The sequence below is a fragment of the Squalius cephalus genome, assembly GCF_949319135.1.
Source record: "Squalius cephalus genome assembly, chromosome: 24".
NCBI lineage: Eukaryota > Metazoa > Chordata > Actinopteri > Cypriniformes > Leuciscidae > Squalius > Squalius cephalus.
In genome coordinates this window covers 15849440-15863359 of record NC_137145.1, presented here as the reverse complement: position 1 = coordinate 15863359, position 13920 = coordinate 15849440, and the positions used below count along the sequence as shown (strand labels likewise).

The window sequence follows — 13920 nt, the reverse complement described above, 5'->3', positions numbered from 1 at the left end:
CCCCAATGATGAGAGATGTTGGTGTATCTGCTTAAAATATGCTTATTCTATTCTGTGTGTGGATGGAGCTTAAACAGCATCAATTTGATAAATATTAGAACCTCAGTGTGTCAGAAATATAGGGGGAACAGAATCCGACGGCAAATAGTTCAGCTGTCGAAATCCGTTCCCTGTTTATTTTTGTGTGTGGATGGAGCTTAACTTGCATCAGTTTAAAGAATATTTTTAATTTTTATTTAAATAAAATTATTATAAATTTTATATTATAATATTATATTATAAATATTATAATTATTATAAATATTTAAATAAAAATAATATTTAGAAATTTAATTCTTAGAAAAAAGCATGTGCCAGTGTTGTTCATTAGAAAAAAATTCCATAGTAACCATTAAAGTTGGCATGGAACGGAAATTCTTGAATAGTTCTTGAGATGCATATTGTGATGTATCTGAGTGAAAAGGCTTCTCAAACAAGATAAAAAATGTAGGGCGGGGACTTGATTTTGTTCATCGGGAATTGATTGGATCATTGTAGTTTGCTATTGCTATGATCTCATATGAGTGACAGGTTGCCCCAGTTTGCTATTATGGTTGAAAAAAAAAAACTGTTAGATAAAATTGGATATCAGAACGAAGCCAATGATCAATGCAGAGCAGAGTAGAACACCACGGTACCGGGGAATAAAGAATGACACACACACACACAGAAGTGAAAAGGAGATGCAAACATATTTATCCTAACAAAAAAACATGGAACCTTCTCAAATTGTTTGATATGGCACCTCTCCTCTAGATGGCAGCAGCGAGTTCCCGCTGCTGCTTTGCAGATCCAACATTCACAGAGGTACTTAAACGTTTCCGCAAAAGCAAAATGGTGGATTTGTTATCATCCTTGGCGCCCTGCAAAAATCTAAAAACCAGTCTGTATATACTATCCTAGAGGCGTTGCACACTACATAACCATGTTTAAGAAAGCTAAGAGGTGTAATTTCAGGCGGAGGAATGAATCGGACGATGAGGAGAAAGAGGAGGTCCAGCAGTCCGGCGGGCCCGGGGCTGAAGAGTCGGCGAACCCGAGCGAGTCCAGCACTGGTCCCGCTCCTGGAGCCAACATGCTCAACAACCACGGAAACGGGTTTCAGCCCGGTGCTGTTAAGGTCAACAAAGAACTTAAGAAGAGAAAGAAGGAGAACCGAGAGGAACCTAAAGCGAGTCTGCTTAGCTTCCACGACGATGAAGGTGCTTATTAACTGCCATAAAAGACACGTGTAACGTAAATAAATTTACGTAAAAACAATGTAATGTTTCACATATTGTTCGTGTAAAGTTTTTGCTGTGCAGGTCATCATCTAATTGTAGTCTATTTAAATGATATAACAGTTCGCGTCTTTAAAGTGACAGTCACTAACCGAAAACGAGAGCTACTTTGCATATTATATTAACTAGTGATCAATTAGGACTCTTTACATATTGAAATATAGCCTACTCAATAATTGGCTTAAGACCATATGTGACCCTGGACCACAAAACCAGTCACATGGGTACATTTTTGGACATTGAGACTAATACATCATCTGAATGCTGAATAAATAAGCTTATATATAAAGTTAGGATAGGACAATATTTAGCCGAGATACAACTATTTGAAAATCTGGAATCTGAGGGTGCAAAAAAAATCAAAACATTGAAAAAATTGCCTTTAAAATTGTCCATTTATGTGACGGTGCTGAATTCACTGCAATATTTTATATATTTACGGTAGGAAATTTACAAAATATCTTCATGGATCATGATCTTTACTTAATTTTCTAATGATTTTTGCCATATAAAAGAAAAATCGATAATTTTGACCCATACAATGTATTTTTGGCTATTGCCACAAATATACCCGTGCGACTTGTGACTGGTTTTGTGCTCCAGGGTCACAGTGATACGAATCAGAATTCCATGGCAAAGGTGGAAATAGCTATTGAGTTGATTATTTTCAATGAATCGGTCGAACCGGTTCACAAATCGGTTTACATGATTTATTATTGAATCAGTCTGAAAAACTTTATCCAGTAATTATAAAAATAGAAGGACAGTTACATTCATTGATCAGAAAGTGTGAGGTCCCTGAAGAAAACTTTGAAGTTGTGTCCCAAATTACATGCTATCTAAAGTCTTTGATACTATACACTTTGCACTTTTGCAATGCGTTATGTACTCAATCATCTAGTGTATGAATTTTATAGATTCACTATATATCTCTCTCTATTAGATGACACTGATGTGTTCCGTGTGAAGAAATCCTACCACAGCAAGAAGATCGTCAAGCAGCTGAAGAAAGAATACAAGGATGATCTGGAAAAGACCACCACTCCCATACCAGAGCAAAGCACACGCATTGGTACTAAACATCTTTCTTTCTTTTTTTTGATCTTTTCATTAAATCATGCATTTCTATAAAGCAGAATCAGGGGACTGCTTTTTGTCTTTAAAACATCACATTTTATTAAAAAAAGACTTTGTTTGCTTCCCCCACTCTAAGTTGTAATGGTATGTACACATAAGAATAAAGCACTATTAATTTTTGGATTATTACAAGATAACGTAGTGACCCCATGCCCAGGGTAACAATGGGGCAAAAGGAGGCATTTCCCCCTCAGATCTGAAACGCTATCGATTTTAACCCTTTCATGTACAATCGCACCGATGTGATCAATTGCTTATACCTGAAGAATTATGTATGGCTCCCCACCAGTTTGTTTGTCCTGGCATCGGCTCTGAGTTTGACCCCCTTTGTTCTAGAGTTATTATTTTTATGTGGTAATTTAGCCTTCAAAAGTATTACAAACCCTCAGTATTCTTGGTGCTAGTCCATCTAACTAGTTACATAAGTTTGTATTCTGGCTCACTGGTTTGTTCGTTTCAGGTGGACCTGCTTATAATCTGTCAATTAAAGAGGAGCCCTTAGTGGGCAGCAGAGCCAGCAGTGAACAGGGAGAAGAAGAAATGGAGGTCGACAGCAATGAGGAACAGGAAGAGGAGGGCGAGCAAAGGTCTGCGGGTGGAGCCTTTAGCCAAACTCTGTCTGCCCTTAACTCGCTTAGACCAGGTGAGTTTTTCCATGACATCCAGACTGGACCTGTAGAGCAAGTCACAGGGCCAACGTCAGCATGATCAGGCTGTTTTTGCTTATTAAACATTTCAAGGTTGGAACCTGCTGATGTGTATTGTGGTTAAACATTGAATGTTGTTAAACAATGTATGTGATCAAATCCACTTTTTTAAATGGCAAACAAATTGCTTTTAGTTCATTCTCTTTCTGGTTAACCTAATTCACATGAAGGTGATTAATCATTGTGTTTAGACCAATAATAAGAGCCATACGTCTCAACAGGTGAGATCCCCGACGCGGCCTTCATTCATGCAGCTCGTAAACGTAGGCAGATGGCTCGAGAGCTCGGGGGTGAGGCTCCGTTGATTGAGAATGAAGCGACGAACAAGCGCCTTGTTCACGAAGATGAGAACGGCGGCAGTGACGATGATGAAGATGAGAAGAGAATCAACTTCAGTGGAGTCAAGATAAAGACTCAGAGGCAGAAAATAGCGGAGGAGATCGGTCAGTTTATGCAGTTCAGAGCTCTAGTAATCTGAAACTTGTTTATGTAGAATTACAGGAACCCCCATTCACCTGTTCTCCAGAGGGACTGTCCTTGTAATAAATGTCATGTCACTAAGTAAAAGTCACACAAAAAAGATTAACTGGAATAACTATAAATAGGAATTGTGTGAGAAATCAGATCCTGGTAAAGATGTGCACTTAACCATAATCTGACCTTAGTGTTTGTTTTGGATGTGTCTGTGTTGTGATTCAGGTATTGAAGGCAGTGATGATGAAGCTCTAGATAATGGCCAGGATGAGGAAGTGAATCGCTGGGAGCAGGAGCAGATCAGGAAGGGTATTAGCATCCCGCAGGTGAGTCAGAGTATCATAACCCTGCCCAATTTTAAATTAAAAATTAACTATCCACTTGTTCCTGACGCTGGTATCGTTCTGAAGTCTCTACAGAAATGAGCATATGAGCTGTTTAAACAGGACGCGTCAAAGCAAACATCCCATTACGCTTACATCTACTCTTCCATTTGTCCTCGTCGGCAGACTTAAGCGCTTGGATTAATTCAGAAAGTGAACGGGCATCTGTATACTTTATCCACCCAGTGTCAGTGATCATAATGGGTTCTATTTGCATTTGACGCGGCGCTCGCATCATGTTACGCCAGTGGGTGGGGACTATGATGCAGTGATGTAAAACTATTTGTCATTGATAAACATTGATCAAATTTGAGAAATGTTTCTTGGACTCCAAATAGCATATTTCTGAAGGATTATGTGACAAATTCAATTCCAGTTTTTAATCAAATAAATGTAGCCTTCAAAAACATTTGAAAAAAGTTGAATGATACCAGTTCTGTTGACATTCCTACAGTGTACTATAGTTTGTACTTTGAAATTGCAATATTTATTGCTGACACCAATCCTTTTGTCTCATCTTGTTTTGATATTTTAGGTCCAAGCCACCCAATCCGAGGATACAACCATGTATTACCAAGGCAGTTATGATGCGCAGTCATATGGAGCGTCCTACGCCATGCCGTTTAGCTACACCACCATCACAGTTGGAGCCGACAACAGCAAGACTTTGAAAGCAGAGCCCTCAGTTCCTTATCCCATTTCCTCTTGTGACCTGACCCCTATAACCACAGATCTGGTAAAGAAACGTCTCAAAGACAGGTACGGTCTGAACTGCCTTCTCATCGGCGGTCACTGTAACCCCTCAAATTGCCAGTTCAAATCTGCCCAGTTGGTATTTCCTAGGAGTTTAAATAACCAACACTTTATAGTTTTAAATGCCCTGATAATATTCATGCACGTCCCATAAAATTGCCCTATTCAGACATTGAAGATGACACCTTGCACTTTGGACTTCCAGCATAGTGAGGATACACACAAGGCGCATATCTCCTCACACGTTGTTCCTGGTTAATTCTGGGTATCCCTGTTTCTGCAGAAGTGTAATATTTCTTCCTCCGGATGGAGTATTTGCAGATGCTAAAATCTGCAGCTGTTTTACTGACTCAATTGCATTGTTTAGACCTAACCGTCTTCATCAGGACATGTGCGACCCTGGCGATGTCCCCATACATCACTAATAGCAAACCTCTCTTTGACTCCCCTGTGCACCAGGCTGAGCTTCATGCGCCAGGGGCACAATTCCAATGCCCGGCGCTTTGAGCAGATCCAGGAGGAGCTGGAGGCCTCCAAAAAGACCATCCAGCTCCTAGAGGGCTCCTCACAGGAGGCCGCAGACAAATATAGATTCTTGCAAGAAATGCGAGGGTATGTTGGAGACTTGCTTGAGTGTTTCAGTGAAAAGGTAAGAATGAATGCATTTGTTTTTATGTTGCTGCTGTTTGTTTTACTGACTTGTTTTTCAGTTGTTGTTTTTTTTTCAGACCTTGCTACTGTATTTCTTTTGGAATGATTTCAAAGTTTATTGGATTGGCCTGTGTCAGAATTTTGTGTAGTTAATTAGACTTTAAACGTATTTATCTCAACTAAAATGACCGTATTCTTTTTATAATACCATTAGTAGTAAAAATAACACCAGTTACTTGTAATGTGTATATATAATCACATTTCATGTTTTCAAACAGTTCATGTTTATGATGTTTGTTAAACTCATTTTCAGCAGTCCACCAGGTCATATTTTCCATCAGATCATGGATTATTTTGTAATCTTCCATATTTTTCCCCCTAGCTGATGCAGCAAGAGATTCTTTCTGTTTCTCTCATTTCTTTCAGCTATAAACAGGCACTATAGACAAATCATGGTGTCTATGATGATGCATTGGGAACTAACATAGCACCAAAAATGTTATTAGTTGAAAAAATGCCTTTATTGTGATTTTTCTAATACATTTTCATGTTATTTAGAAAGTAATAGTTCAAACTTCCTTTTTTTTGTGTGTGAGACTTCCAATTCGTTAGGTAGCTAAGTAGCTTGTTTACGGTGTTGTTGAACCATTTAAAAAATATTAAAAGTAATAAAAAGCCCAAATGGTAAATCTATTACACCACCAGTGGACTATACTGTCCTTTAAAGGCAAAATGCATTAATCATGCATCTGTAGCATTAAGCTCTCATTTGAATGCCTGATGATAGCTTAATGATTGCATTATCTTAAGGTTAGCTTGTCCCAAGAATTTGTTAATATCTACATTCATTTGTGGTACATGTGTATGAAAACTATAGAGTGCAACATTAGGGTACCAAAAGTAAAAATCCCATTCGTTTTCTCCCTAGGGGAATTGATTTTGAAATAACTTTTAAATGACTGTGAGCTTAGAGCTATGAGTTTGTTAATTGATGACACATGCTTTTGTTGAAGCCATCAGCCTGCTTTATTTCAAATTATTATTTTTTAAAACATGTTTTACAGTGGAATTCTTGGTGAAAAACTACATTACCATGATTCAGTAGAGATCTCCACCAATCAAAAAATGTTACCAAGCAAAATAGCTGCTTTTAGCACCCGTCCGTTCCCATGAAACACTGCATATGATAATTGATGTTATCATCTCCCTGCACTCTCAAACTGCATAATATTTATATATTCATAGTTTGCAATTAATGTAAAATATATTTCTATATACACAATCAGCATCTTTAGTTTTTCATTTATTCATCATTTTAATATCAATAGATCTTTCCCCACATTAAATCCATTCAGTATGCAGTTATGTATCTTTTTTCAAGTACTATTTTCAAGTACTTTTTTGCTAATCAATGTTTGTAATGTTGTCATTCACCTCGAAGCTGGTTGGTTTGTCTCTTGGCTTTTTTAAGGACTTTTTAAAAATCCCTACGGGAAAAATGAATGGAAAAAATACTTCCGGAACCAAGGCAGCTGAAAAAGTGAACAGGCGCTGTTGCACTCTATTAAACTCCTGACTGTGCAACCGTCTTTGATTCTGTACTTACTTTTGAATAATTATACTTCAGTTGTGTTGTTAACCAGCTGCATTAAATGAAAAAGAGCTGTTTGTCAAAAACAACCTACAATGGCTTTCACAGAAGTTTCACACTACTCAGCCATTTTCTTTTTTGGCTCATAGTAAGGTTAATACCATGAAGCATTAACACTAGGGGAAGCCAGTTTGATCCAGCTTTAAAGGGCTTTGTGTCTAGAGTTATTTAATTTGGCTGCTTTCTCTCTCATGCCACAGCAGAGCACACTAAGCCCCTCGTCTCGGTCTCCGGCCCCTTGTCTTTGGTTCAGCTGTCACAAAAATCATCGTATCTTTCAGGTGCCTGTTATTCTGGAGCTAGAGGTCGCCATGCACCAGTTACTTCGGCAGCGGGCGTCCCGTCTCGTCCAGAGAAGACAGGATGATATTAAAGATGAATCGTCGGAGTTTTCCAGCCTTTCAAGTCAGTCCATCTTGAAGGTTTTTATTTGAATGGCCTCATTGTTTTTTTTTCCTTTCCATTTTTGTTATACAGTTATGATTAATTGCACATCAGAATAACACACACACTGCGTGTGCGTCTGTGTGTGCGTGTGTGTGTGTGAGAGAGATTAAGACAAATGAAAGTGTATGTGGCTTTCGGATGGTGAAAGCTTACTGGCTTCTTATTTATCAGTGTTTACACTGATACATTGTTTAGATGCTGAGCAGGTAAGTGATTGGAGGAGAGTTTCCATCTCAGCCCAGTGAAATTGAGCAGGTGTAAAATTAATTTGCAGTTGGAAATTAGTTCTGATGACATCAGAAAAGGGGAAACCACTGTGCATGAAATTAAAATGTAATTTTTACTGACGTTTGTGTAATAATGCATGAACATCTAGTACGATATATTAATGAGTTGGTAATGACTATTAGATCTGTCAGTATAGATTGTAACAGGGCTGGTGAGTTCAGCTTTACTGAGGGTTAATGTCTGTTCTTTCTGTTTCAGGTAAGGCTGTTATGGCCCCTAACCTGGACTCATTCGGTCGAGATCGCACAGCCTATCAGGAGCTTGCCAAGCAGAGGAGGATAGCTGAAAGAGAAGCCAGACGGTATGCAAAAAAAAAGCTATATATGTAGACTCTTGACTATTAGTGTGTGAAATATACCCTCTAAACTAAACAAACGCCTAAACCTAAACTAAAATAATGCATTAATTTATTATTTTTTAGTATTATTGCTGTTGTTATCTAATCTCATCAGTATCATTGTCATTAGCTTTGTATTGTAACCTGTGTAACCATGGCCAAAAATGTTTGGAAATGTGCAAAAGTGAGTGTTATAGTCACAATGTCAGTCAGGCAGATAGTGGAAGTGGGCCTTTTAACACTGTAACTAAAATATTTCCAAATAAATAATGAATTAAAATCATAAACAAATCACGTCAGGACATAGTGAATCTGAAATAAATTGAATCAGAAAATCTGTATCAATACCCAGATCTACTTTAGGCAGACTTTCTGTGATGTATTTCAGTTTTAATAACTGTCAGTCTGTTTCGACACATCCAAACAGAACCCGTCGGAGACAAGCTCGAGAGCAGAACGGCAAGAGAGCCGAGCATAAGGAGGGGCTGTCTAGTGATGACGAAGAGACGTCCACTGACATCACCAGCTTCAACCTAGAGAGAGGTGACCAGCCTAACACACCAATGCAAGATTTGCTGATGACATTTCAATCTTTTCCCAATTAACCTTTTCATCTTTTTGATTTCCAGATCGCATTTTAAATGAGTCAAAGAAGGTTTTTGAGGACGTGGTGGAGGATTTCCACTCTCTGGACAACATAAAGTCTCACTTTGAGACCTGGAGAAAGCTGTATTTTACATGCTACAGAGACGCCTACATCGGACTGTGCCTGCCCAAACTCTTTAACCCCCTTATTCGACTGCAGCTCACCTCATGGTCTCCATTTGAGGTACAGAGAGCATGTCATTTCCACATTTTTGTGATCTGCTTTGCATCGCCTGAAGATTTCAGTCTTTAATTGCCAAAATTATGCTATTTGTATCTATGCAGGTGGAGTGTCCCAACTTTGAGTACATGCTGTGGTTCGAGTCTTTGCTCTTTTATGGCTGTGAGGAGCAGAGCACTCTGAAGAAAGAGGAAGAGATAGATAACAGCCTGCTTCCTGCTATTGTAGAAAGAGTGCTTCTTCCTAAACTAGCAGGTTAGTCTGTCCATTTCCCATCTTTGTAAAGGTTCAGTTCTTACTTTAAACTCAGAACAGCATATCAGACCTAAATCACTCTTTTAAAACATGATCCCCCACTCTCAGTGCTGACGGATCAGGTGTGGGATCCGCTCTCCAGCAGTCAGACGTCCAGACTGGTGGCTTTCATGCAGAGGCTGATCAAAGATTATCCCACTGTGCTGCACGGCGACAACCGCAACACACAAGTCAGTGAAGAGATGAGACAGTAACGCATTAAAGCCACAGGCTCTTATTTTTGCTTTTCATTTTCATTAAAGCCTACCATATCATATTTGATAGGCCTGTAAATTATCAACATGATCAAAACTTTGCTGTAAAACCTGTTGTACACAATCAACTACGTGCTTTGTCATCTGTACCACAACTCATTTATAATTTTTAACATGTGAAAGACCTTTTTGTATAATTCTAAAATCTTTCCTGTTCAGGTTAAGGTACATGTGTCTTTTTACTGTGAAATCTGAGTTTAATACTCTAAACATTAGAGTATGTTAGTAATATTTCAGGATGAACACTTACTGGCCTGAAGCAACTTATTTGTTTTTAGAAAAACAGTTTAGTTTAGTGCCCGGAACTTTGGCTTCACTATACACCACACACAAGGACACCAGCACAACATAACAATATACATAAAACATATAAAACGATTAAAACAATGACATTTCCATGTGTACATATACAATGTATGCATACATATCCACCCCTACTCATATTCATATCTTCTCAACCTTTAAAATTCTAATGGCAGTTAAATCATGTTAAAATGTGAGTATCAAATATGATACATCAGCCTTTTGAGGTGCATATTGTACATCTCTCAATCATCATTGTATTGCATTACATTATATGTTTTGCCCCCTAAACGAAAACTACAGAGATTTGATCATAAAACTAGGCATTTATATATCATCTTATTGGGTGATCTAGAGTGACGACAGATATTTATATGCATTTTGTGTAAGTAGTCTGATATACTGTTATAAAGATATAACTGCTATATATTTCAAGCTTTCAGAATTTCATTTTACTTGCCATGCAAATATCGGCAACCGCACCAAATTGCATATTTTTTACCTCAGTTTTTTTCCGGCATGCGTATGAGCTACATATTCTCCCATATCATACTACGTGAGCCATAAAAGTGTGATGCATCGCATATGTAAACCTTTTTTTAAGGATTTAAAAAAGATATGTCTAAAGGCTCAAACAACTTTCATATGTCAGGCTTTACAGGTTTAAATTATTAGTTGCATCTGATTGTCATTGAGAAACAAAAATCTAATATCTTTCAGGAGCTTCTAAGGACCATAGTCATGCGAATTCGACGGACTCTCGATGATGACATTTTCCTGCCTCTGTTTCCAAAAAAGTGAGTGTGAAAGCTGAATCACTCATGCTGTCACTGTTTGTATATGCTGCTCTTTGTATGCATCTTCTAGTTTTTGATTGTGACCAAATATACTGTGTAAACCAGTGTGATGCTGATAATGTTTTTTGGTTTCTCCTCTTACAGTGTCATGGAGAACAAGAACTCTGGTCCTTACCTCTTTTCCCAGAGGCAGTTTTGGTCTTGTGTAAAGGTAAGTCTTTAATATTCTGGAGACTTCTAAATCAGTTCATCTATATTTTTAGTTACCATTGTTCAAGCTTATTCCTTGCTGAATCTCTTTCTTGTGTTCAGTTACTTGGGAATATCTTAAAATGGGATGGGATCCTGTCTCTGTCAGCGCTGAAGGAGCTCGCCGTGGACAGCACACTAAACCGCTACATTCTCTCAGCCCTGCAGACCACAGACGCCAGCGAGGAACATGTGGAGAAATGCCGCAGAGTATGACTTTTTTTGGAATTAATATCCATATAACAGTGTTTACAGATGAAGTCATTCTAACCCTCTATTAACCCTAACCTGCCTTCAGGTGGTGGAGTGTTTTCCTGTGCAGTGGTTCAGCAGTCTGAAAGGACAACAGACTCTTCCTCAGCTTGAGAACTTCTGCAGATTTTTGAAACACCTGGCCAGCAGTCTGTACCGCAGCTGCGTGGCTGGATCAGACGTGGAGAAGAGGACCGTAAGGTAAAGTGGTTTATGATGTTAAATCAACATCTCTGTAGATGCCACACAAAGATATAACGGATATTAACATAGTGTAAAAGTATGATGATGGTTTAACATAAAACAGGGGCCTTCAGTGGGAGTCTGGTGGTTTTCTAGGCCTAGGGGATCTGCCCACTGTTGTTTGGACATACTGATTATAATGAGGGAAAAGAAAAATATATATTAAAAAACATCAAATTAACATATCATTAATTAACATTGGTTGTGTATACATATGTTCATGGATCTGTATATAAAGTAAAATTAAGATGTTGCATGTCAGTTTATGTATATCAATAATAGTTATTTGAATTGCTCTGCAATGTACGCATTATATCTCAATTTTTTTATTAACACAGTTCTTGTTTCTCTACATAGGGAACAAATAAAGGATGTGATTAGGCTTCTGGGACGACTCAACGCTTTAGATCACGTGATCGCAGTTGCGTCAGAACATGGCATTAAAGATATAAAGACTCTCCTCGAGAACAAATGAAAGGCAAACCAATGGAACACCTCACTGGCCATTTTTGGATGGACCACACTGTGTAAATACTGTGAATATTGTACATTTATCTGTGTGGCTGAAGGGTTTTCTTTCGAGGCACATTGGTGGACTCTAGTGATGTTTCACCTTCAGGAACAGTGAAACTGTCACTGATTTGGGTTTGAAGTGCACTCTGCTGTGTTAAGACTTTTGTAGTCACTTACCTGAAGAGCCGTCACTTCTTTTTACTTTTTTTAAACGGATGGGATCTCTTAGTTGGATCTTTTAAACTGTTAATCACTCTTCAGTACCTGCAAGAAAATATATTGGTTCTGTACACTTTCCCCTCCCTCAAAGGCTATAGTTTGAGAGCAGGTTGCATACAGCATATTGTGAACAACATTCAAAAAATATTTATGCACAGCCATGGGTCAAATGATCCAGCATCTGTGCCCAGCATCAGTTTGGTCTTGCTCATGTGCCAACCTCATCCCTAATTAAACAAACATGACATGCTGGCAAACAAAACCACGTGCTACTTTAACGAATGTACTTATTTTTTGTTGTTGTTTTCCTGAACCTTGAAATGATTTATTTGCATAAATAAAGTGTTAATGATTATTCAGGATAAATTCCTTCCTTATATACAGCGTAGTTGTAACCTCACAACTATATGTATTTTTCAGTGCAACTTATTGTAATTGCAACTTTATTTCTTAAAATTATGACTATCTCAAAGTGTAACTATTTCATTCATTTTTTCCTCACAAGTATGTTTTTACTTGTTACGGCAATTACATTGCAATTACACTAGTTATGCAGTAGCACTAGTTATGTAAAAATTTTATGAAATTAATCTTTTACATGCAGTTAGGTGTTTGCATATTTTACACTTTATAGTTGTGTCAGCAGTTTCCTCAGGTGTCTAGGTGTGGTTTAGCCTGAGGTAGAAAGTGATACATAATTTGATTCTATAGAAGCCATTTGTTTAAACCCAGCTAGATGTTACTTTTGAGTTTTTATGTATATGTAACTTTGCAGTTATAAGGAATTGTCTTTTCCTCCCTAGTGGTTTTTCACTATTTTTAGGGGACAGTCACTAAACGTGTGGATGCTCCTATTGTTTCTATGGCAGCCCATTAAACCCTCCGGAGGGATATTTGGCAGACTGAGAGGTGAGAGTCTGAACTTTGCTGGTGGTCTTGATCTCAAACCATCTAGTGTCACCAACAGCTCAAAGCTGCACTTAACTGATCTTGAACCATGTAGAAAGGAATCTTTTTTTTTTTCTCTCTCTCTATTTCTTGGCTTATGCGAATTTACGTCACAAGAAAATAATCATGCTCTGGTAAATCATAATTATGACATGAGTCAAAATTATGAGACACTAAAGGAGTGTTCACATTAGCAAAATTTTGTGAGAAAAGTCCATTATCATCAATAGTGTAGTGATTAATGAAGCACAGCTCACACAGAAGTCACTTCCAAATCAAGCAGCTTTCTGTTGGTCATCGTGACATTGGGAAATCTTTCGTCCTCATGCGAAATTCCTGATTGTGTGGATTCTCGTTCTTGAAATGACTGGAATTCGCCTATGAAAATTCGATTAATGACAGTAAATTTGACCGCGACTTAAAGGGATAGTTCACCCAAAAATGAAAATTAGCCCATGATTTACTCACCCTCAAGCCATCCTAAGTGTATATGAGATTCTTCTTTCAGACGAATACAATCGGAGTTATATTAAAAATTTCCTGGCTCTTCCTAGCTTTATAATGGGAGTGAATGGCCATTTGTTTTGAAGTCCATAAAAATGCATCCATTCATGATCAAAGTAATCCACACAGCTCTGTGGGGGTTAATAAAGGCAATTCACTGCCATTTATAAAGCTTGGAAGAGTCAGGACATTTTTTAATATAACTCCGATCGTATTCGTCTGAAAGAAGAATGTTATATACACCTAGGATGACTTGAGGGTGAGTAAATCATGGGCTAATTTTCGTTTTTGGGTGAACTATTCCTTTAAGTCATAATTATTAGAAGTGCAAATTGACAATGACCTCATAA

General features: G+C 38.0%; 1 protein-coding gene across 1 annotated transcript; it reads left to right on the top strand.

Moving 5' to 3' along the window:
- The first annotated feature begins 834 nt into the window (after positions 1-834).
- Positions 835-12594, top strand: paxbp1 (PAX3 and PAX7 binding protein 1). The gene is made up of 18 exons (XM_079860828.1): positions 835-1241; positions 2263-2391; positions 2917-3099; positions 3385-3606; positions 3863-3963; positions 4556-4779; positions 5233-5422; positions 7357-7480; positions 8009-8111; positions 8575-8690; positions 8777-8976; positions 9078-9228; positions 9337-9458; positions 10566-10642; positions 10787-10853; positions 10955-11101; positions 11190-11344; positions 11744-12594. The coding sequence occupies exons 1-18, from the start codon at positions 965-967 to the stop codon at positions 11859-11861; spliced, it is 2706 nt and encodes a 901-aa protein (XP_079716954.1). The 5' UTR covers positions 835-964; the 3' UTR covers positions 11862-12594.
- Positions 12595-13920: the final 1326 nt, after the last annotated feature.